This window comes from Bombus flavifrons, chromosome 12 (genome assembly GCF_040668555.2).
Source record: "Bombus flavifrons isolate JBK064 chromosome 12, iyBomFlav1_principal, whole genome shotgun sequence".
Lineage (NCBI taxonomy): Eukaryota > Metazoa > Arthropoda > Insecta > Hymenoptera > Apidae > Bombus > Bombus flavifrons.
The window spans coordinates 6,351,173-6,376,710 of record NC_138453.1 but is presented as its reverse complement, the minus strand read 5'-3'; the positions used below and the strand labels follow the sequence as shown (position 1 = coordinate 6,376,710).

The window sequence follows — 25,538 nt, the reverse complement described above, 5'->3', positions numbered from 1 at the left end:
TCGAGATCGAGTGGTAAGTTTCGAGAGTGCAATCGCGGAAGAGCATTCTGAAGAGGAACTGAAATCTTTCTTCCTACCAGCTCAGAACTAGTTCTATTCTCACTGTAGATCTTTGACTTTTTATGGTGTGCATTAATAGAGTTTAGGTCTTAGTTCTACCACCTACCTGATAGTTCGTTTATGGGAATTTCGTTCCGTTATGTGAAAAGAAATAACGATGTTTCTAAGGAAGTTATTAATATTTAATATTTTTTTCTTTTATCGTTTCTTTCTTTCATACATTTATACGTTTATAGGTACGTACTTGATTATTGCTATATATTTATTAGATATTTATTGGATCTAAGTAACACTTTGCTTATGGGATTTTTGTCTCATATTGATGCTTCCAAGGGAACTAACAACATTTAGTTAGTTGATCTTTTTTCATCACTTTATTTCTTTCATATATCTGTACATTCTAAATTTATTTAATAAAGCGAAGTAAGTAGGTGTAACACAGTCTTCTCGATTTTATTGTACGAATCGATTAATCTTCCTTATCGAATTTCTTTCAGTTTTACATTTCTTATACCTATATATTCTTTCACATATTTGTAGATTTATATATTATTTAGTTCTTAAATATACATATTATCCTATCCTACACACGTGTATACAATATAATATACAAATATTTATACTATGACCCCTTGGTACATTTGTTCCTTAGTTCTTAGATATGATATTTTCAATCCAACTGACAAAGGAATACACCTTGGTATATACCGATGCTGCACCCACCGTTCCACATGGGACAATTCCCCAAGAAACGATTCCAATGAGTTCAGGTTTGCTACCGTTGAGGATCAATGGACCGCCAGAGTCGCCCTTAAATGTATAAAATTTACCAATAAAGTTCCATGGAAATAGTAAGAAACTGAATAAATGTAAAAGTGCCTGATTCCTTACATTACACGCTGAAAAACCGCCAGTGAGCGGTCCAGTGCAAATGTTCGTCTCGTGCAAAGGAGATGGACCAGTGAGTTTCTCTATGGAATTTTTGCAAGTCTGCAGATCGATGATTGGCAACTCGGCAGTTTGAAGTTTGTCAGGCATGTTTGGATTAGAGGTCCTAGATGTTGATCCCCAACCTGTCAAGACCGCTTTCCCCGATGCTGTGTTCGACCTTGTCAGACTAATCGCTTTAACCGCGTTGTTCAGTTTCAGAGGCGATGCCAGTTTCAACAATGCGATGTCATATGGAGCCACATCTCTGAAATTATCACAATGATATGTCGGATTTGTGCAGAGTGTATGCTTCCATTCAGTTACGACTAGACCGTACGTGTTTATATTAAATTTATACTTTTGTGCATTTGAGCACAAATAAAGAAATTTATCTCTTACGTATTATCTCCAAAACCATTATCTCTTACGTATGAAAATCATACCGGAAAAATAAGATGTTAAGTCCATTATATTTTCGGTACAAAACAATTAAAGTGTGTTTTTCAAGTTTTTAAAATTCGACATCCTTGAGTTTTCTAGAAGTATGTTTTATATTTCTCATTATTAATTGAATGAAATGTATAGTTACCCCGTATATTTTTCGTGTACAAACGTCTTCACGACTTGGATACTTTGTTCAGTGCTTTCTGCCGTCTTCAAATTGTGTTTTCCAGCTTTCACGATAAAATCGCCATAGGTTGGAACAGCCAGAACACAGTGTCCAGCCGTGACGATCCATTGATTATTCAGGATAGCTCCTCCGCAAAAGTGGGAGTAGCCAAACAGCCATCCCCATTGCAAAGAGACTTGCCATGGATATTGCCCAGGGGTAGCTTCGTGTCCTCCGACTATGCGGCTATCGAACAATGGTACGGTAAAGCCACGGTAGGCCTTTGCTGTAAATGCAAACAAATAATTTGATTTTAGATTCAAATATTTTCCTATTTTGTGATAATTATAAAGAAACACCATCTGTAACATCGCTTGATATTACTGAGTAATAGGAACTATTTTAATATAATTATTTATTATAATCATTTGAAACATTACCTTAATTTCATTATCATGAAATTATAAATAATTTAATTTCTTTTTTAAGGAATTTTTAAGGGAGCAAAACTAAAAGAATCTGGCTGTCACTGATCTACGTTGAAAGTTCACTTACAATTGACGGTCGCTGCAAGCAGGGTAACGAGGATGGTCACTTTGAGAGACATTTCGATGATTTGCTGTGGTGCATTCTGTCAAGAGAATATATACGGCTGTTATCGATATGGATTATCGCGGCTTATCGTCGAAATACATTTCGAGATCGTTGATGCGGAGATTAAAAAGATTTCACCGTCAAATTTTTTGTCATCTTTTCTTCCTACGATCGTCTTATCTGTTTTGTGCACGACAGAAATTTTTTATAATTGTGACACGAGAAAATTGGTTACAATCGGGTCGTGGACGCGTGTACTCCAATTGTGCTACTTTCCTCGTGTCAAATACCAGATAATAATAATAATAATTAGAGCAGTCGTTAAATATGAAGCAATTTTCGGTATTGACAAGACATTTCGATTTTGAAACATTATTTCCTTTCTTCGAAACAGACATTTTATTTGATATATGTGTCATCTTTGTTTCTCGATAAAAATGAATTCCGAAAGGCAATAAAAAATAAAAGTCTCGTACATTGATTATAGAAATCGTTCTTACTGTTTTCGTTATGGTTTTCTGTTTAATCTCGATTAATCTTTTTGATATATTTAGATTGATTCGAATATGATCTCCGAGTTAAGACATCGATTAATTTCTAATGCCTGACTCTTGCTTATCGATCATTGCATTTGGATTGTAATTCAAATAAGAGTGGAGGTTAAATTTAATGGTTTTTGATTAACAAATTCACTTTTATTAATTCGTTTATTCAAAAAATTCTACATTGTATTTTATGCAAGAATCTTCTTTTTTTTTTAGTATTATTTATTATCGTCATAGAAATTTGCTATCGAATTCTGTAAAAAAATGTTGAAAGTAGAGGGTCAAAATCAAATTATTTCATGTGAGAGTGGATCCAATCGACGTAGGAGGCAACACGAGTGTAGACGGAGGGCATGTGGCTAGATCCACATGGTATCACACCCCATGAAACGATACCAACTTGTACAGACTTTCCATTAACCTTTTGGGCAAGTGGGCCACCAGAGTCACCCTGGAAACAAATTGAATAAATCCATTAATCTCTTTCAAAATTATCTCTAACTAATCGATTCATCTTCATTCGTAATCCTTATAACCTTTTCTAATTTTAATTCGAACTCTAATTCAATTCCACTGGCTTTTTATCCTAAAAAATCAGAAACTAATCTCTCACTCTACTTTATCAATTCCATCTTTATCTCCAATTATTTTCCATCTCTATTCCGATTTCGATTCTAATCCCATTTCACTAGTTTCTTATCCTAAAAACTCTTTAACTAATCCCTCATTCTACTTTATTAATTTCATCTTTAATTGCAATCATTTTCTATACATATTCCAATTTCATACGCACCCTCAACTAAAAATTTCATAATCAAACGCGTATAATAATTTAAAACGATATGAGATATACTTACAGAGCAAGCAGATACTTCTTTGCCAGCAATTCCAGTGCAGACCTGGGTGTCGAACAGTTCAGGTTTCTGTCCAATGACAGATCCGGAGCTGAGTTGTTTGTAACAGTCGTTGTTGTCGAGGATGGGTACAACAGCCTTCTGAAGAACGTTTGGCAAAGAGGGCCTAGAGGTCTTAGAGACTGATCCCCATCCAGAAAGGACAGCTTGTCCAGTTTGTTTCTCTCCTTGTTTGGGCAGGGTGATTGGTTGGACAAGGTCGTTCAGCTTCAAGGGCGTTGCCAGTTCTAACAGAGCGATGTCGTGTTGCGCAACGCCACTATGAAACCATAGAGAAAAGTATGTTAGTGGTATGAGCGATATGGTAGTTTATTTGTCTTAAAATAGTCAATCGATCGAAGGAGCTACTTATCTCGTATATCTTCTCCTTTACTTGAAGAATAAGAAATGACGAAACGAGATTACAAATTACCAGTGACAAAGTGAAGATACAAGAAAGAAGGTCGTTCGGTCACGTTCTCGACAAAATTGGGTTCACTTCTCAAGCATCTTTTAGAAATAGGAAGCAAGAGAGGGAGAGGAGCAACGTGGAAGGTGAGAAGACGAGGTCTTACTTTGCCCTTTAATTAATGAAATCTTATTTGTCTATGAGAGAAGAAATTCTAAAATTTTTTAAATGTAGATACACGAGTAGTAGATACGTATTTCAGATGTTGAAATGAAGAATCATTTATGATAGGAACGATATTAAGGAAAGAAAAATGATCGGCGAACAACGCTGTCCATTGGTCAAATCTTTTCTCTCGCAATTTCAAAGTAACCATTCGAATAATCTTCAAACAATTCTTACCCTTTGTATCCACTGTGGACTATGCCTCTGGCAACCTCCACGACTTGTTGACTGGATTCAGCCTTGTTCAATTCGTATTTGCCAGCGACAACCCTAGTTTTTCCAACTTTCATGACGCAGTGGCCAGCGGTCAAGATGTATTTTTCGTTCAGGATGGAACCACCGCAGGAGTGGCTGTATTGAGTTAATGGTGGGACTGCCCATTGAATGGAAACTTGGTATTTGAATTCACCACGAGCGGCTGGAACACCATCGGTGATACGGGGCTGCAGGTTGGTGGGTACGGCCCAGCAGACTATAAAATATATAATATATTTTAATATTTATATATCCAGATTGGTATGCATTTTAAAATCTTTTCTAATATTTTATAAGAATTAAAGAGAAAAAAGTATTCAACATCTTGAGTGAAATCTTGAATGAGATATTCTGAGGTATCAATCTCTTGGTAAATTGATGTAAAAATAGTTAAATAAAATAAGGAAGAAGTTATGAATTTGTACTCTCTTACCCTGGAGGAGGAGAACGGCAGCCAGAATACTTTTGATGAACATTGTTGTATGATTGCCTTAATACAACTTGAGAAATCTGGTGGAAATTACGATTTATATAGGATGCTACAGGTCGATATCTAGTGATAATTCTAAATTATAATCGATAACGGATCCACTTGATGTTATTTTTACGTTCGATATGTTAACTTTAAGTTTACGTTTTGAAGAACGCATTGATTATCGCTTAATATCGCAATCGTATTTTTGTTAATAATACTATGTTACCTTCTTTCATACAATTATATCGCACTAATTAATTATTTTTCCATTAATTATTTTTTTTAGATATGGTTAGATAATAGATTCATTGTTATATCGTGGCACGTTTCAATTGTTAAAAAATTTTTATTAAATATAGATACAAATAGGTTATTGATCTCAACCTTAAAAAACATATTCTAACTTATTTCTCCGAAGTGATGAATATAATTTGTCTTTTTTAAATTCATTTATTCGTCAATTCACTTCCTTTTACATCTTACTGAACTCTTATATTTCTATATACTTTGTGTATACTTTACAATATTTACATATCACTTATTAGAATTTAACATGATTATCTGCGCTGGAACATTTAGTAGAGCTGGTACATGCAGTGAATAATAAAATTCTGTCAGTAGATTACAGAATTCTGAATAGCATTTTAATATTCCCGGTGACAAACTATGTACACATTTGATAATTTCGTAACGGAAAATAAATTGCTATTATCTTCGGTTTCGATCGATTCCACGCTTATCAATCCAAATTATCACTGCCACATGAGATAGATTCTTTCCTCGATATCGATAGTCGTCGAAATCATTGAGCCGATAAGACACGATAATTAACAATTTTGCGTTGAACTACTCAATTGATAATAGAGATCGATTTCACGTGTTGCAAGTGATTAGACGGGCGATCGTTCTTATTCCTGCCCAAATCTCACGAGCAGTTGGCACGATCTGTGACGCCGGAAGTAGAAACCCGTACGTGCCGCGATCTCGAAGCTCTAGCGTGTAGGCGTATTTTATTCCGGCTACTCCCTTGGCCCAATCGTCAGAAGCACCTAAAATTTGCTGAGTATTACGAGTCATACATTTTAATTGTTAAGCAACTTTTCTTACAGTCGCTCACGAAAACATTTGAATATTTACAGAAATCTTTCATGAATATATTTTGCTTATATAAAACATTTGGAATTTTATTGACATCGAAATGAAACTCGACTACCATAATTATATTGGCAAAGTTTCAAATAAACTGTTACACAAATAGATTTACAAGGAATGATAAATAAAGAATGGAAGATTTCTGTTCCTACTGTTGATCTTTATATGGAACGAAAAAAAAAAGAAAATATTATGAATCTTCGAACGACAAGTTTCGCTTTTAATTGGTAATTTCATAAGGAAGTAGTTTAATCAATTTTGTTCCAGTAAAAATTCGATATATACGATAAATGTACAATTCTATATTAAATAGAAATTCAATTATTTTTGTAAATTCATTACTCTGCTACAAAAGGCTATTATATACTACAGAAGATCATTTCTATAAATACGAATATCACTTTTGTTTTAATATTTTATGATATGATCTCATTTTGTCTCCCAGTTATTATTGTTCAAAAGCCCATTATTTATCAGTTTAATTAACTGTCAGCACGCGAGTACGTTTTTCGTTTCGTTAATTGTTGAATATTATCAAACAAAGGAGATAAGAACCATTTACCTTGGTATCTCACCTATCGTATTTGTTTAATATTGATTTTCACGTGATCGTACCTGAGGTTGGATATAACAGATGTGCTGATGTACCAAGTTGATAATCGGTCCCGTGTATTTTCGAAATGGCTCCTATCGCTTTTTTAGCTACGTTCGTTAATTCGGAATAATCGGACGGTTTTGAGTACGTATATCCCCATGGCACTAGCCACATTTGTGAGTACGAGTGCAACGTTAGATAAATCCTAAAAGCATTATTCCATCCATCATTTAAATCCATGATCTGAATTAACTTCGATTAAATTGTATCGGATTCAACATTACCGATGAAACCGTTTGGAATCGATACGTACAATTTCTAAAAATAGGTCGTGAAAAAGATAAATCACTCGAATACGACAAGCGTTTGCTTGAGGTTACTCAATTAAAAAATTCGTAATTTAATTGACTGACGATTTTTTAGTCGCCTTTCTAAATTATCCTATATACCTACCTAATATTTTGTTTGTTAGCCAAGATATAATCGGCCATTGCCTTCGTTTCCGGTTCGGAGAACGCGCGCGGTCCGGCGTAAGTTTCGTGGCAAGGGTCCAAGCTCGTCCCACCCTCTTCCATTTCACCCCAATGGTAGTCAAAGTTTCTATTCGGGTCGACACCCTCGCATTTGCCCCATAACCACCCTGTATAATGGTTCACTAGCTGAAGAAACCTAAAATGGAGCAACATTCCCGTTCGTAAGTCACAGGATACTGAAAAGAGGCGTAAATGTATGTTGCAATTACTTAATCACGTATATTGTAAGTAAAACTAAATTATATTAAAATTTTTTTCAGAAACAGTAATTCAGAAACAATACTGATTAACTATATAAATCAAAATACAGGCGAAATTGACAATTACGATAGGTATTTGTCAAGATTTCTCTTGGAACTTGCGATTATTTATGCTTCCTTTTCATGACAAATAAATTCCTCAAAATAGGAATAGATTCTTTATTTTTAAAGATGGATACTAATCGTGTATCTATAAATTGTGTTATATGAAAATAGAGATAATTTAGTTTGTGAGAGAGTTTCATATATCGATTCACCACTATCCTCAGTTATGGAGATAACGAACGAGGTGTTTTCTTGAAAAGGATCCAAAAAATCGAAGAATGCAATCGTACCGACTGTCATCTTGATTTTCTGCATGATTACTTCTCGTCTTCCTCCATAATCTGTCGCCAATGTGAGTGAACTCGTAGCCATCCGGATTTGCGACAGGTAAGATCATCCAGTCCGAATTGTCGAGCAATTTAGCGTAGCTCGAGTTTTTCTCGACCAACTGGCTGATGATGTAGGTCGCCACGGCGGAACCGATCCATTCGCGTGCGTGCATACCTGCCGAATGTAAGGACAATTCCAGAAAAAACCACATAACGGGATAGGGTCACGTGGAACGCGTCGAGCATAGAAACTCTGCTCTCTCGAAAATATTTTGAAACGTATTCTCGAGAAATTTTATTGACTTAGATTTTACTACGTGACAAAAAAGGTGGACAATTTTTTTCTTACTACGTTCGTCATTTGCATAGAGCGATATCCTCTGGCGACTTATTGCTATTTTTTATGACGTCTTCTCGAGGAGGATATGGATTTTAATTAATACGGTTTTTATACTTTGACTTAGATGAAGTGCCTAGATATAGATGTTGTCTGACGCAACATGTACCGAATATACGAGATGAACTTGGATAACGCGAATAAAGATACAATTATCAATAATAACGTAGCGTAAGTACTCGAAGGCATTAAACAATTAATTAAAAAACATATGAAAATCTGTTGATTCCAAGGAATATTTCATACAGCTTTCTGTATTTTTTTTTTTTATTAAATTGTTATAATATCCTGCTCTTTATGTATCTATTACATTTTCTCCTTATAAATCCTTGGAGTCTTTATCGCAGTAGGAAGCAACATCATACAGGAAACGATCTTCCTTTGAGAACGAAGAAATGAATTTACTAGAAATTCCCTCGTACGTAAGATCTCTCACGTTACTATGCAGAGTCTCGGTTCAGTTAAAACATAAATCCACGGGCTGTCAACGAGAATAACAAAGATCCGGCTTTCATGTTAAAGACTAGAACACGCTACGACTCTGGAGTTTGCCGTATCCTTAGTTCGACTCCAATAGAAAATGTTAAGCACGTACGATTGCTAGCCAATTAGCGAATATTAGTCGATTAGCAAGTAGGTATCTTTCTTATAATTTTACAATTTTACGTTAAATAAATACGATAATCAGATGATTGTAATTTGTAGAATTTGTTTGTGAAATTGTCAAGTAATTTGAAAATTTGTGGGTAAAACATAGGAACAGCAACTCACCGGCGTCTATCCAAACAGCCGGCTTGGCTTCTCCCTCTTTATTCGGTCCAGTTGAAATTTTTAACATTTTGATAGGTTGGTTTTCGTAACTATGTCCTATAGTTATCACTTCGGCTAGGCTCGGATAACTCGAGGCTAAATATTCCAAATACTTAACGATTTCTGAAAAAAATGTTCGTACATTAAAATAAATTATTGTAAATTTCTATTCTAAAGAGATGCTAACGAATTGCACATATTGTGTTCGAAAACTTTCACAATTTGACACGATATTCATCTCGTTGTAGGAATATTATCTTATATTATATCATATATTATGTTGTAGGATATGACTAGAAGATAGAAATGGTAGAAATAGATTGAAGACAGTGGAGGAATCTGAAATCGGACGACCAGATTTACATTGGAAATTTCAGAAGAGTTTGATACCGAAAAGATATAGTATAATCGCAGAATTTTTGGTGTTTAGTCGTTCAGTTTTCAGCAATAAACTACTAGAAATTTTTTACTAAAATCTTATGTTTGAAACGTAGGATCTCATTGCACCGTGCGATGTTTGAACAAGGATTCGAGTCAAAGATCAAACATATAATCGAGCATATAATGTGCAGTTTGTCTGAAGCTTGACATCGAGGAATCCGACGTGAGTAAAAACCTGTTTATCAAACCTTTGTTCATATTTTCCTCACTCTCTGATTCAGTTTAAATATCTTGATTATTTATTTCTTTATCTAATACGATGACGTTTAAGTAAATAATGGATCAATTCAATTAACTACATCAGGAACTATTTTTAGCAGCACAACGCGTTCGTACATTGTTGAGTAAATCGATGAGTATTGTATGGAAACGTACTTACCTCCATATCGATGATACCGTTTCCAAGTCATACTGTGACCATTAGTCATGACAAGATCATCGCGTTGCTCCTTTGTCATTTTTGGATTCTGATACGCTATTATTTTCTATTGCAGGGAATTAAACGAACAATTGAAGAGGGAAATAAATTGATGTCACTGTAATTAACTTTAAGTACGATATTATAATTTAAACTAGTCCTTAATATCTCTGCTACATTTTCAATATGCGTAGTCACGTATTACAATGATGTGTTAATCTCTAAATTTTCTCAAGACAATTAAAATTGAAATTTTTTAATTCAAAGTAAAATCCAAGTTCAAATCGTCGAAACGTTAATTTCAAGGACAATTCGAAAATCGTAGCAAGGTTAAAATTCGTATATCTGACTATTCCAATATTTGTCTTTTATTAGTAACCTCTTATCGTTAAATATTCTGTCAATATTACATCTCGTACCTGAAGGTCCGGCATCAGCACTTTGAAATCGATCCCTTTGTTTCTAAAGAATATTTTCACGTCAGAGACAAGATCTGGCGCGATAACCACGTCTGTTGTCCTAGAATATCAATTTTAGATATGATTCTTTTGCAATCTACCAAATTACGATTAAAGGAAATTAGCACAAATAAAGAACACGCACTTGTTGTACATTGGTTCGATCCAAAACTTAACATCTTCAGGCTCAGTTTCTTTAAGATCTTTCAGATCGTTCACGTGTCCTTGTGAACTTGGGTACAATCTGATCAATTGATAATTTTTGTAGCTAACTCTGGACGACCGCGGTTTGAAATTTTTCTCTGTACCGATAATAGTAGTCATGATGGAATCGATTCCATTAGCTACCGCAAAAAACACTGATTCAACGATATTTACAAAAGAGAATCCTCTGCCATCATTATCGATCAATAAATCATAGTCAGTTTCGTTAAATGTAGTATTCTCTTCATCCAGATACCTGAAACAACAACCTTGATTCTTTCAATGTGATCCGTGTTCTCGTGATCATTGAAAATCCGATTATTCTCTGTATGTCACCAGAATTTAAACAAATCTTCATTCAGAACTTGCGGATCATTATTGACAAGTATAAATCGATCAATCAAAATAAAGTTAATCCAACGTACACTCAATCAAATGTAATTCACGAAAGTGTTAGAATCAGTAGATTGCGGATATTTATGCATTTATGGGAGATTTAAAAATAAATTTGACGCACACAATATACAAGAACGTACAAAGCGTGCAAAGTACAGCACCAGTCAGAAAATTTTGTAGATAAAACAAATCTCTATTTAGGTTCTGTTTCTTGAATTATAAAAATTTGACATATACACAAATTCTTTTGATGAATAAATATTTTTCTAATTCTTTATTTCTAAAAATATAAAATTGCATGAGAATCCATAATCCAACTACCTGTTTAAAATTCGTCACAGAAAATAATATTCCTCGAAAACAAACCTTGTTTCACGGTTTCCTTTGTCGGAGGACCAATCATCTTTTCTCATGGAAGAACAATCATAATTTTCTACGGGCAGATATTCCAAATCGCCGCGCTGTGGTCGAGCAATGACTCGATTCGACGCGATGATGATCACTGATAAACCGATAAACACGACGCGTAGGATCGACTTGAAGTCGACAGCCATGATCGGCCTGTGTCAGGCCAGGATATGCGACCGTCTCGAAGACTCCTCGTTGACTGATCCGGTGATTCGAGCCGAAACCAGTCTTTCTCGGACTTGTTCGTCGTATGCGAAAAAGGACAATTTCTCTGGGGCTGCCTTACGAGCACAGCTTACGGGATTTCTGTATGGTATTCAGTACTCGACTTCCTCGTGAGAACTTCTAAGACCTCGCTTCGATAGTAGATCGAAGGTCCCGAGGTTAGTGGAATACACATTATTCTATTCGATCGTTAGTAACTTAAAAAATATTTTATTATCACATTAGAATTTTATTAAATTAGGTCTATGCTCCGTTTTATGGTGTTAAATTAAATTAATCTTACTCCGTTAGTTAGCTCTACATGATTTTTTTTATTAGATTAACGACTGTTTTTCTGAAGGATCTTTTTAGTTCCACATAGTCCTTGCGACATTGCAAAGTATCTTATTTCTTGTCATGGAAAGAGAAATAGATGATATATTCCTTATTTGATAAATGGAAGACTCTGCAGTATTTTGTTATTAGTTATTGTCACTTATTATTTAATTAGGAAGATTCTCAATTCAACATTTAGATATTTCGTACAAGTTTATGTGATACTAAATATCTTCCAATCTTGAAAATGCTATTTTAATCTATTGTGTTGCAGAGATGATGGATGATACTGATGAAGTTAAACGCGAAGGTTTTCTTGATTTTGATTTAGGAATTTGCAAATTTCCAACTCGAAAGCGCGCAATTTTAAACAGGTTAAAGATTATACAGAAGAAAAAGGACAACGTTTGTAGCCTCATAATTATGTTATACTGTGTCTATGAAAAAAGTTTATTGCACGCAAGAGGAATCCGGTTCATTGGAGGGAAATGTTCCACCATTTTTCTTTGCAGCGCGTCTCATTCCATTCTAATCTGCTAACGGTAATCGAGAGGCAATTTTCTATTACTGTAGCTATCTCTTCACCGAATTCCATTCCGATAAATACAAATGTAAAATATGGAAAAGTAAAGGAAGTCGATTTAGTTTTCTGCAAACTTTTCCTTTCATTCTGAGCAATGCTTCGCGTAATAGTGGGCGACTTGTAAGTTGCACATTCTTGAATCAAAGAAAGTAGCTTGATATTTAATCGATAATATACAGATTTCTATCCATCAGATCTATCCTACTTTTCGAGTACAGAAGTATGACAGCTCTAGATGCTATTATTCAAACAAGAAAATTACGAGCAGATTTTTCTCAGGAACAGGGAGAAAAGTAGATTAAGCAAAATTTATTCCTTTTCTCATTGGATACTCTTCTAAACGTATTCCTGAAAATAGGATAAAAATGGATTATTGATAGTACGCTGCGAATATGGTTTATTATCGTTACAACTATAACAGCATACCGTTCTGGTATGCAGCAATACAATTATTGCGTGAACCTACGTAATAATAGAGCGTAAATAAGTAATAATAATTAATAATTATTATAATAATGACTGGTGTTAAATTAATGTTACTCGGTTAGTCAGCTTTCCACGTGTACGAAAATTGAAACATATAAAGACGAGACAACGATCGTGGCTCGCGGCCAGAAACGCGGCCACGAACAACGACTACGAAGAATTAAAATAGAGAGGAGGATCGAGAAGAAAGATCGGATGGTTTGTATTATTCTCGTCTTTTACAGATCGAGATCTATATATCGAATTCTCTGTACGTTCGAGTATACACATCGAATTTTGACTAGCACACAGTTTCTGACAAAAACTCCTCACTCTCCATTTCTTCTCCAATATCACTGGTTCGATAACTGGAAGAGTCATCTGGATAAAGCAGAGAAAGCTTAATAAGAGCCCGTCCGACAGATCTTCTCGATTGCATTAAAACAGTGTAAAAAGTAGACGAAGAGAAAAGAAAGAAAATTATCGCGACGTCGAGGATACGATAAACAGTTTCTTTTTTTCTCTCTTTTTTTATCGTAAATCCCCTCGTGGCACGGTATTGTCGTAATTACATATAACATTTCTTTCGTAATAATTGACTGCTTATCGTCGTCCCCGCCAATTGGATCTTCCTTCGTCGATTCTCGAATTCTTCTTTCACGAACGAAGGATGTCGCTCGCGAGGACGAATAAATGGCAAGAACCTACGGGGAGTCATTAAACAAAATGTGATGTTTCGTTTCGATACGCTACTCCTCATCGAGTATCGTTTATATTTTTGTTCCGTCACGTTGACGCTGTTGGAGGATCGATCTCTCCTCTTTCTTCCGTTCGCCCCATTACTTTATCCCTTAACTTCTCATCTCTTCATCCGACGAACAAGCATCGATTCTCCTCTCGATACCTGTTCATATTTTCTGTTCGACTTATTTACAGTTATTTATAGAACGTTTTATTCGTAACGTTAAACCGCTGCTTTCTTTTGGAACATCGCGGGCTACGATACACAGGCACGGCTCCGCAACGACGTAACATTTTCTTCGATAAACATTACTCGAGAGTCCCAAGTATAACGTGATTAATAACGTATATAGATATTCAACTATTTTCTTGAGTTTTCTTGCATTTTTTTTGTAACAGTGTACATATATACGTGTAACTATTTCTGCGTGTGATATTTTTTACGATCGAGACACGTACTCGCGAGTCTGCGCTTCGAATGCGCGACGATCTTCGAGATTCGCGCATAGAGCACGCTCGATTACTCGTAATCAACTATACCTACCAGCTATCGGTACGTTCGCTTGCATATCGTTCGTGTAATAGTTTCGCGCTGGAAGCAAAGTATAACGTCGTTATCCTGTAACTTCGTCCCTTCACAACGAATACGATTAATGGAAAACGAAAATTCTGTGTAGCATGCGTTGCTCTTGATGATGGTTTACGTTAATTAATGCAGGAACGATTCTCGATTATAGACGTAAAAAACTGGTACAAAACGGTTAATCATAGACGAATAATCGATACAATTATTCTTAAGTTAAATCTTCGTGTTTCTTTTCTAGAATGTAACACAACGAGAAGTTGCAATCGCGTCATCGTACTTTGCTCCCATATAGTTTATATTACTTTACTATTCTCTAATATAATAACCAGCAATAACGATCGTCGTTAATAACATTCTCTTCTGAATAGCGTGATCACTGACACGAGGATGGAACCGAGTTTACCATTTCACTTGGATACTTCTTCATTTAGAACAATAACGATTCAATCTCTATCGTTAACTTCTACTGTATTTTTGCTTAGAACGTTCATGCTCTACTGACTCGATTCTACTTCACGAAATGCATGAAGACCTATTACGATAGTCAACTAACGTCCTTCGAACAGCACGATCTTGCTATTATTCTTCGTAAATAATGTTCGATCCGTATTCATTTTTCATGATGAATCGCTTCTATCTTGTCTTCGTCGACTTTCTGTCCGCGTTTCGGAGATGAAACCGTTATTCAAGCATTCTGGAGGACGTGTGCGACGAATAAAACAATTTATACGATGTTGGCCTTGGCTATGGAGTTGCCCATCATGACCTTGTTCACGAAATTCACTATGGCTGTGGCTGGTTGTTCTGGTTCTAGCTCCGCGAACACGTGGCATTGGTTGTCCGATTTGTGCGCCGGTTTTCTAGCGACAAATCCGAAGCATCGACTGCGAAAGGAGAATTATACATACAATAATAAATCGGACTTATGAGAAAAATTGATCGATTTGAATTTTAAGAGTAATCTTTGATTACGTTCCTACTTTCGATTAAATTCCATGTTTACAACTAATTCAGCTTGAATTTCGAAAGAAATATTAGACAACAGATTTGTAACCTTCGATTAAATGCCAATTCTAAAAATAATGCAGCTAAAGTTTTAAAGCTAACATTAAATTACAAAGTTGCTATTATAGACTAAATTTTAGTCTAAGTTTTAAATAGTTTCGAATAGAAGGCGCAAAGATATAATTTTAGGTATCTTCGTGGTAAAGTAAAACTAGTGGTAAATTTAAGAGAAATTGGAATGTGAAAAGAATGAACATAAAGAACGTACTGGGCACTGACTGAGCGGCCAGTTTCCTCGCTGGCGAAGTCCCAAGTGCGTTCCTCCGTGTCTAAGCCGCAGTAGCTGATATTATTCGTGGGATAATGCCTACGAAAGAAAAGCTTCCGCGCGTTATCCGTCAAAGTTATTCCCTGCGTTGAAACTTTGAAATGAACGATAGTCGCTGTAGGCAGTGGCTTCTGCTCGAACATTGTCGTGACTGCCTTTTTGATGGCCTGAGGACCCGTCAGTGATTCCGTGTCCATGGTGAAAAGGTATAAAACATTACAGGCTAAACAGAAATTACAAATCATAAATCATAATGCAAATGAGAAATTAAATTAACATCTATCCAGTAACGCAATATATGCGTCATGCGTATCTCTTTTTATATACATATAATGATGTACACGTATGCGTCATAGGTCTTCATCGAAAAACTTTGAAATTGCAAGAATCTCCCGAGGCAAAGAACTTTGATTCTGTACATATTTGAGTTTTATAAATAGTTAATCAAAGAATATTCGTATTTTTGAAATTATTGAATTCGAATGATTAATATTCTTTGATTAATATTTTTCATGTGTTGAAGATTTCACATTAGTCGAATATTACGTTTTCTTAATGAATTACCTGCACCCTGTGCAAGCAGTTGCTGTGTGCTATTCGTGCCAGGTGAATCGAGAGCTCTGGCTGCAGCTTCCGGTTCTGGGAGCAACAGCTGGCAAGGTAGAGCCATCGCCATCAAACTGTGTTGATAAACCAACGCCGATAGCGAGCTGAAGACTGGCTCGTTGGCACATCCCTTTAATCTAACACCTCTGGATGTAGGCTCGATCAAAAAGTGCCTGACTAACTCGCTAGACGGGTCTTTGGGACTGCTTGGTGCACTTGGAGGCGGAGTTGCTACCTTCAGAGCGAGTCCAAAGGCTCCTGGGAAGGAATTGCTATCTCGAACGACGAATGTTCCTGGCGCTGCATCCTTTAGCATTGAGATTGCTGAAAAATATCAATACAGATTCGTGTTTACGTCGTTCAGACTTGTCTTTCGGATTCAGACTTTCACAATTAAGAAGTTTCTCAAAAAATGAATAAAAATCCTCACAAATAAAGTTCCTGTAAATGCATAAAAATTAGTAATTTAGTAAAAATATTGCTTCTACGCCGTTTGTCTATGGTTAATTTATTATATGACGAAAGCCTGATTAGGAAATTAATATTTCGTTTGTAGATTATTCGAGATAGATAGAATTCTAGAAGGAAATTTGAGTGAAATAAGTACCTTGCTCTCGAGATATGTTGGGCTTGTACCAGATCCTGCTGGTGTCGCGCACAAATTTTACGTTGACATCGGCCACTTCTTGCGGCTCGGTGTTCGAGTGTACACTGGATCGTCTTGAACCGTAATACTGGATCTGAGGAGATGACTGGCCACCACTGTTTATGGATGTGTACGATGTGGCACTCTAAAACCCAACCATAATACCTTCGTTTCAGAAACTATAGTAACTTTAATACAATGAAAATGAATACTCGTACAATAAATAAAAATGCAATTAGAAACATGATAAACGATCGATTAAATCGATACAGATAATAATTGATTGAGAAATAATTCGTAAAGTGTATTTGGCTATACGTACCTTCGGACTTTGGGCAAATTCAATGTGAGTCGGAGTACCAGGGCTGCGCGAGACAGCTTGCGATTGTTGTTGCATCGTTGGCTCGTTTATCGGAGAAACAGATCGGTCCTTGCTACAAGGAAGCAATCACAAGCATCGTTATAAAGTGCATTTCGAGCAGGATCGTTTTCCGCGTGCAGGCAGACGCGTGTATTCCGTGATCTCTGTGTGTGTACAGTGTACAGATGTGTGTTGTCAGGTGATTCGTGCAAGATGGTGTACGCTGTGAGAAAACATCGGAAATGTGGTACATACAAGAACGAGGAAAAGATCGAGGGCCAGGAAGAAGGAATATCGATAAAGGAAACACAGGCGAAGAGACAGAAAAAGAGCGAGAAAGAAATACGATTGCAGGAATACGTCTCGTAACTTACAATTCTTTTTTATCCTAAGAACAACGATTCACGCACGTCTATATACACGTACAGTTGTCAGCAAAAATTCTTGTCATTGAGTAAAATGATAGTGCATATATTATTGTACATGTTAATTAGTGATATCGAATGTCCTCTTTCTTCGTTTCATATTATTAATAAGAAGCCTGTCTATGAATTATTACGTGAGTTTTCTTTGACATATTTTTTCTTTTTCGTTTTTTACTGTGCTGACATATTTGGACATTCGTTGCATGACAAAATGCTTTCAAGGTGGTTCACGATGCAAGAAGCTCGAGCTTTTGTTAGTCCGACAGGTGCAATATACACACTCACACACGACGAACAATGCGTGTTCTTAGCTCTTCGTTTTTCATCACGATGCTGAGATCTGCAAAACCCCATACAACCGCATCGCTCCAAAATGAAACACGAAAGTTTCATGTATTACAGGCACTTTAACCCTTTAAGAGTGTACGAAAATGATAAAGAATTCAGAGTAAGTGATTTAAAAAATAATTATTGCTTTGGCAACGTAATTTTTTGAATTTTTAGTATCAGATACTTATAAAAAATATATACTTTGCCAATTATAAATATTCGGACACACTGGTTGGTTGACAGTAACGGTATACGAATTTTAGTGTAAAGATGTACAAATCAGAAGAGTATAAATTAATGAGGAATTAATTAGTAATTGCAAGTAACGTTCCACTACCTTCCTATGCAATTATCAGACGATAAATCTAAATTATCTCTTAGAAACACAGCAATAATATATTTTGTTATTTACTACATATACGTATAAATTATTATGTTTTGCTCATATTTATTTCGAATTACACTGTGAAAGGATTAAAATGTTCAAGTCGTAAATGTATATCGTCGATCAGATGATATTTTGACATAATTTTTTGATGGTCATATACGATGCGGTTGCAGTGAAAGTGTATTGATACAAACGGTTAATGGCACGACATTAAACATTCACGACATATTTGCGAAGTCAACGCATTTCTATCGTTGAGAAGCGCGAGTTCGTCATTTGCCACGTGTTCCAGTGCTCTCAAATAATATATTACCTATAGTCGAACGACGCCGATTGGTTAGTGAGCGGCCATCGTTTGTTATGCGTTTGTTTAAGTGGCCCGCTTGCCGGGAAACTCAAGCGTCTAGAATCACGAATATCGTTCTGCGTCATAATCATTGCTTCCATCAGCAATGTTCGATGGAAGATAATCCCATCAAAACAATTTTGCTTCAGCATTCATTAGAAAATAAAAAATAGGAAAGAAAGAAAATCACTCTGTTCCATTAAAAGAAAACTGAAACTTCAGTCATTACGAGTGTGAACTAATTTTCTTACCCTTCAAATCATTATCTTCGTTATCCTCATTTAAATTACTATTATCATAATCTTTTATGTCAAATTAATTGCGTAAAAATTCGAACACAATAAATAATGAAAGCAAATTATTCGACTTTTGAACTTGATTTTATATTATTCGTAGAATAAATAAACCGAGCCTCCCGAAGCTCCAATACTATTTTCGCTAATCAGAGAATGAAACAAGTTAATAATAATAGAAAAATAACAAAATAGTTGCCCACCTCTGTGTTGTCGGACTCTTGGGTGGAAGTCCCGTCTCCTTCGAGACTTCTCTTCGTTCTTCGATGTAGATCGTTCGTTCGCTGCCATAATTCCCGATGTTGTTATTATTGTTCCCGGTTGACTCCACGTTGTGCACGTTATTGTTGTTGTTGTTCACGTTGTAACTCGTGTTCATGCTATAGGAGCGATCAGCCGCGAACGTAACCGTAGGCGAGGAATTGTTCACGTACGGGGTTCGAGGATGTACCGGAAACGCTGGAGTCTGCGGCCTCGACGCGCTGTTGACCACCGCACTTCCGGGACTGACGCTCCTCTCGGTCCACGATGAAGCAGAGTCATTGTGCGACTGCAAGTTTTCATCAAATTTTCACGTGTGTTCCATATGATGTATTATTAAAAATACGTTGAAGAGATGCTGCGCACATCTAATCAATCTATGAGGCGTATGAAGCAATTTGAAATGTATATGTATATGTATACAATCAATCTAAAATTTGTAGTGAAATATGCAAATAGAATGATTCGAGAGAAATCTACGACATTTTTAGTCTTAACCCCTTTGCATTTGGAGATACGACGTAATATTATACAGTTAAAGCTTCAGAATATCTTTTCTATTTTTAATATTTTTATCCCTTTAATCTTTAGTTAAGCGTACCAATGAGAGACAATAGAGTTATATCAACAATTTCCCATTTGAACGGTTTCGCTCAAGTGGAAATAATATATTTTTACATATATTCTCAGCCATCTCTTCTTTACATCAGTTATTCCTTATTAAAGTTTAGTCACAATGCAAGACCACGCGATTTTGATGTAGTAGTCAACTTGTTACTTAGATATTATCACATTTCACGTTTCATTAAAAATACGAGTTAAACATCTCATTCGTAGCTGCAATAGAGTTAAGTCTACATCTATCAAAAAAATAAACAACCATAAAAAACAACAAAAAAAAAAAAAATAACACACACAGAATATTTCTCTCCATCCTTCCATGCAGTCACATAAAAATGAAAAACATTAGAATGCAAGTTGAGGTACGTGAGGATTCCTGCGGGAGGAGGCTGGACAAACCTGGGTGCAATTCTGCCATGCTTTGGGCGACTGGTTAGGGGAGCAATTAGTGCTGGCAAGGTTAACAGTGTTGCTCCTCGCAGTTGTCGTGGTTGCTGCGCTGATGCTCGTGTGATGATCGTTCATGTCTGACTTGTTAGTCATCGATTGAGGTGAGCGAATGGGCGAAATTTCAGCCAGTGATTGAATGAGGCTCACGAGAGGGTCTGGATTGTTCGGTGTGTTCGATTGCTGATCGACCATGGTCAACAATCCTGCGTCCACGTGGTCGGTGGTCCTGTCGTTGCTGGTCACCGTGGTTCTGCTGATACTTTGACAAGTCACGACTTGATTTCGCGACTCTGGCCGAGAATTTCGAGTCAGAGTCGAGACGAAATCTGGACTCGCCGATTGTTTCTGGTCCGTGTGAACGTTGCTGGCGGCCAGTTGCTGCTGTTGCTGTCGGTGCTCGCGCAACAGAGCGTCAGCGCGAGCAAAACTATCGCTACGAGACTCTGGTCGTGGTGGCTGAGGCTTGTCCGTATTAATGAACGTTGCTTGTTGCTGCATTGCTAATCCTAAGGGTTGCGTGCTTGCTAAGCCTGAGCGAGGGGATGTTGGAGGGCTCTGAAAAGCAAGCCAAGCGCTTCATGCTAGAGGGAGCTGGCCGTTTTAATCCTTTCCTGCCACGCTTTATGTTTACACGCGCTGATTTCTTATTAGCCATCGGATCATCGTGATCTTTTATTAGCACACGTTAATCGTATTAATTTGTAATTACACGGTTATCTTTTAAGATTCAGAATCGTGAATATGGAGATGAAGTTAGAACGATGATGAATTTTCTATAACCGGTTCGCCAGTCATAATAAATATCCAAGGTAATTATAGGTTCATGATAGGTATATATTGTATGGCGAATAAAGTTATGGAGAAATTCTAAGCAAGAAATTCCACAGGTATCTTTTAGTGGCTTTATCGCGTAGAATTATCCTCGTTTCCAATCGTACCGATCATCGAGCAACGCCTTGCACAATAATTGTATAATAACCGAGCCAAAAAATCGGCACAAGAAAGGGTTAAACTGTAACTCGCGGTTCTAAAGGATGCGATCGTTTTTACCATGTCTACGAGTGTAAGGTGGGCTGTTTCTTGCTGTTTAGGATCTAACTGTGGGATATAACCATAAAACAGAGCACCACAGTGCGAGCTGCTTTTACAGTCGCAATCTATGAGGGACTAAATTGTAGCGTTCGTGCTGCCGCCGTTTGATTCGCGTAAAGCTAGGATCGACCGTGCCGCCGTTTTCGATTTATTATCCTTATTACCGATAATTATTTTAAGTAGTCGAGCGCTTCGAGTAACTGGCTCGGTTAATACTACGTTGTTTTCTCCAACCGCACCGACGACTTAATAAATATTTATCGCGTAATCGTTCTGCGTGATTTTCGTTGCTTTATACGACGATCAAACATTTTATGCTTCTGGACATCTCGACGCGTTCGTTAACCACGATCGATTCCAGCCTACGTTATGTCGTAATCTACGTAACAGCAAGCTGCTACTTTCTTCCTATCTTTCTCTGATTATTACGTGTACATATACTTCCTCGTTTACCTGACTGTCGCCGTATTTGCGATATTCGTAAGCGCGTTTCACGGACATGAATGGTCGCTCGTTCACGCTCTCTGCTCGTGGTCTTCCTAGGGTACCGGTTCCGATCGTACCATTGTACTTCCGGCTGCTGGATCGTTGCGGAAGCAGAGGACTTGCTGGCGCGGATGTATAAGGTGCCGGCCTTGATTGCGTCTAAAATTGTGAATTATCAATAGAAAATCGTGATACAGAGATCGTAAGTAATTATAAAAATTGACTATGTTGTAATAAAAGTGCACGGAAGATAAATATTGGATTACAAAAGTAGGTCGTACTAGAAATGAGATATGGTTATCAAAATAAATTACAATATAACATAAAATCGTAAAAGAGATTATGATAGCCCAGAGAACAGTAATGTAATTAACAAATACCAAAGTGAGTAAAATTTCCACGTTTTGTGGGAAAACGAATGCGATATAGGATTGCGGTTTCGCCTGTATTTAATACAAGTTAGATTGTAGTTATTAATAATTCTAGTGTTAAAAATAATATGATATGACAAAATTATGGAAAACAAAACATAGGATAGAAAATTGGTCTTATTTCTCACCTGTCCGGAAGTAGAATGGACAACCCACGTATCGTCATCGTCATCGAGCACCGCAGAATCGCTAGCGTACCCGTCGTGCCTCAATCTACCTCTCTGTAAGCTTCTCAGCTCGCCGATCACACGATTCCCAGTTTCCTGGCGCCAAAGTTTCCCCGGGTTCCTTTCATCCCTTCTCGCGGCAAGTTTCAATTGCTGCTGCCTCAACCATGATAATCTGGTAACAAGAAGGGAAGTGGTTTGGACTTTGTCACGTTGTGCTGAAACTTTTTCGATCATTGCGCCATGCACGTTTCGCTGATCTCGCTAAAATAAATCGCAGACAAATCCGTATAACAAAAGTTGTGTAAATGAAAGTTATAACATGTTTTTCATCCGAAGTGTTATTTTTCTAAGTCATTTTTGTCAAGACGCAACAGTCGCACCAGCAGTGAATTGAACACCTAATAATCCCAAATTTTTTAGCGTATAAACACTCAGATTAGAAAGTCGTCGAATCGATCGACAGAGAAAACTACATAGCAAACCGATTTATACGAAAGAGCCGAGAAGTCAGAAAAAACGTCTTCGTTTCCTTTTCGTGCGCCGAGATAATTCTTTCGTCTCGCGAAAAGGAAAGAAAGCGTGACCAAGAAGGCTGTATAGGATCCTCTGTCACCTGTCAGAGATTAGAATCTCGGTTGCCGTGGAGCAACTGTTTTCATCCTGTAAATCGTGATTTCTCGCTTTCCTCGCCTAACGCTGTCCGACTCGAGTTACTCGCGAGCAGACGACGAAAACACGAGAAGCTACTTTCTCGAGGGAACACGAGACGCACGAGTCGTGTAACAAAGCCTCGTTAGAACAGGCCACGTCACGGTCCCAGTCGGAAGAAGGCCGGAATCAGGACCTCCTACCAAGATAGATCCTGGATAATTGCATCCTGATCGATGAGGTCGCTGCGGGCCATCGATTTCTGCCTGTGTTTCGTTCACAGTGCTGCCGCTCGTAATATATCGATCGGTACCATAAATCGACCACCTCGTTCTTCTCGGCTTAGATTTCCTTTTTACTAACGTCTAACGAAATTCATACCTAGCTTTGTTGGTATGGCCACACCCTCGCGATGGAGAAAATCGTGAATTGTTTGCGTTATACCGCATCCACGTTGGTTCACGATAGAAAACTTTTACGTCCACATTGTATGTCTTATATGAAACACTGGTTTCATCGTGTATTGCAATAGTATACGACTATCATAATTATGTTGGTAAAATATGGAACGAGCGTATATAAAAATTGCAAGATATTTATTGCACACATATATTTAGTAAAAATTTCGTGTCCGGTATGAGTAATGATCCAATCAGTGGTGCCAATCTATGGATAACTGACTGTGAGTTTAAGAATTTTTCTTTTTTTTAATTTTTCCATCGAGACAATGATCTACAGTGAGATCCGTTATAACGGATAAAGTGTACGTGTACCGAGCGAAAATTCAAAGTCGATTTTCTCGTAAACAAAGCCTCAAACGAAAAATTTTTATTCTATATTTTCGACTTCTTTTTTCGCGTAGAATCACTCTTTTTCCGCTTGTACCACCAGTTACCAACCACCCTGTATATTTTACTAATATACTAGAGAGCGATTAAAATGTAAAATATAAAATGAAAATGCACTCTTTAAAATCAAATATTCTAATTTAAATTATTGTGGTCGCTATAAATCAACAATATCATTTGATTCGTAACTTCTGCAGCCCAAAATATAAATTGTCTCTAAAAAATGCGCTCAGTCTTAGATACGATTACATCAGTTGGTTTCGCTGCTTAAAATTTTCATTTCCCACCGTGCTATATCGTTCGTATTTGACGTAACAGTATATTTTCTTCTCTGACGAAACGAAAGTGCCCATACTGGAAACGAGAATAATTTGCGATTTATTCGTAAACGCAGTAGTGTAACAGAATAGTGGTTTTTATTACTATGGACACAGCATTGTAACATGACAATGTTAGGAGAAACAGATTCTATAGAAATGAAAACGGTTCTCGTTTGCAGCGACATAAATTAATTCATAAACGAATATTTTAAGCAAATGGCTGCATTTATGACGCAAACCGAACCGTGTTAATGGAGCTGCGAATTATGGGAGGAACGATTGCTCCGAGGCTTTTACGCTGTTACGATCTTCAAACGCGCATGAAGTTTGGACGAGAAGTTAATTTGCCACGAGATCAAACGATGGCTGCAAATATTTGAAAGAGACGTAAATAGGATTTCTTATTGCTGGTAGATTTACGGAAAATTAACCCTTTTACGGAGTAAGTAATGAGCTTGGAAAGATCGTCCTCTGCACCGAACACGAAATTGGAATAGTTAAAATGAACAATTTGAGATTTCTGCTTCCTAATTTGTATACAGCACAATTGAAATTTTACTAATCCAAATACTTGAAGATCACAGAGGATAAGTTATTTTAGTTGATTTTCTATTTCTGTTTATCTTTTGCTAATTTCCTTGATCTTTTTATTATTTGATCAATTCAAACCAGAACGGAATTAAACCACGAGTCGACGATTGATCCCATTAAGGGATGTCTGCGGTAAGTAAAGTAAAGAAGAATGTCAGGGACGATACAACAAAAAAGAAAAGATTCTTATTTGTGGAAAAACATGGGAGAGAGGAGATACCTATTTCTGGGACTCCGGCCGCCCTCTGACATAATTATAAATATAGAACAGACGAGACGCGGTAAATCGACCGCTACGAGGCTCAATCCCTTCTTCTTCTTCTTCTCTTCGCTTTCACCGGTGGTTTGCTTTGTTTTCCATGCTTCTGCAACTACATTTTCTTTCCGCTGGCAATTTTTCTATCGCCGGCGGAGCTTCGCGGAAGCAGAGCGTGCTCGGATACGGAAGTCATTCGAAGTAGAAGTAAGAGCACAAAAGCGGTTCGTAAAGCCTTCGCGCAATTTTTCTCGACGAGCTCCCATTTCCGACGTCCTT

General features: G+C 36.9%; 3 protein-coding genes across 16 annotated transcripts in view; all 3 read right to left on the bottom strand.

Moving 5' to 3' along the window:
• Positions 1 to 220: 220 nt before the first annotated feature.
• LOC138185733 (transmembrane protease serine 9) lies at positions 221 to 5,089 on the bottom strand. The gene is made up of 8 exons (XM_069124897.1): positions 4,955 to 5,089; positions 4,444 to 4,738; positions 3,597 to 3,912; positions 3,035 to 3,190; positions 2,156 to 2,231; positions 1,580 to 1,886; positions 952 to 1,255; positions 221 to 870 (listed from the first exon to the last, which is right to left on the bottom strand). Exons 1-8 carry the CDS (start codon positions 4,995 to 4,997, stop codon positions 709 to 711), a joined length of 1,659 nt encoding a protein of 552 aa, XP_068980998.1. The 5' UTR covers positions 4,998 to 5,089; the 3' UTR covers positions 221 to 708.
• Positions 5,090 to 5,389: 300 nt separating this feature from the next.
• On the bottom strand, positions 5,390 to 11,899 carry LOC138185816 (carboxypeptidase B). The gene is made up of 9 exons (XM_069125085.1): positions 11,401 to 11,899; positions 10,580 to 10,894; positions 10,396 to 10,495; positions 9,938 to 10,043; positions 9,079 to 9,240; positions 7,872 to 8,085; positions 7,197 to 7,412; positions 6,764 to 6,948; positions 5,390 to 6,045 (listed from the first exon to the last, which is right to left on the bottom strand). Exons 1-9 carry the CDS (start codon positions 11,586 to 11,588, stop codon positions 5,870 to 5,872), a joined length of 1,662 nt encoding a protein of 553 aa, XP_068981186.1. The 5' UTR covers positions 11,589 to 11,899; the 3' UTR covers positions 5,390 to 5,869.
• A 1,046-nt stretch (positions 11,900 to 12,945) lies between these two features.
• by (focal adhesion protein tensin) overlaps positions 12,946 to 25,538 on the bottom strand; it is a 182,582-nt gene continuing 169,989 nt past the window's right edge. For 11 of the 14 annotated variants that reach the window (XM_069125068.1, XM_069125069.1, XM_069125071.1 and 8 more), the window contains 10 exons: positions 22,555 to 22,768; positions 21,963 to 22,154; positions 20,367 to 20,972; positions 19,289 to 19,635; positions 18,760 to 18,849; positions 17,265 to 17,376; positions 16,904 to 17,087; positions 16,255 to 16,620; positions 15,631 to 15,913; positions 12,946 to 15,241 (listed from right to left, as the gene is read on the bottom strand). In XM_069125068.1, coding sequence (XP_068981169.1) covers positions 15,082 to 15,241; positions 15,631 to 15,913; positions 16,255 to 16,620; positions 16,904 to 17,087; positions 17,265 to 17,376; positions 18,760 to 18,849; positions 19,289 to 19,635; positions 20,367 to 20,972; positions 21,963 to 22,154; positions 22,555 to 22,768 — 2,554 coding nt within the window. In that variant the 3' untranslated portion in view covers positions 12,946 to 15,081. The remainder of the gene's footprint in view (positions 15,242 to 15,630; positions 15,914 to 16,254; positions 16,621 to 16,903; positions 17,088 to 17,264; positions 17,377 to 18,759; positions 18,850 to 19,288; positions 19,636 to 20,366; positions 20,973 to 21,962; positions 22,155 to 22,554; positions 22,769 to 25,538) is intronic. The other 3 variants (XM_069125075.1, XM_069125070.1, XM_069125082.1) reach the window with 3 other exon arrangements.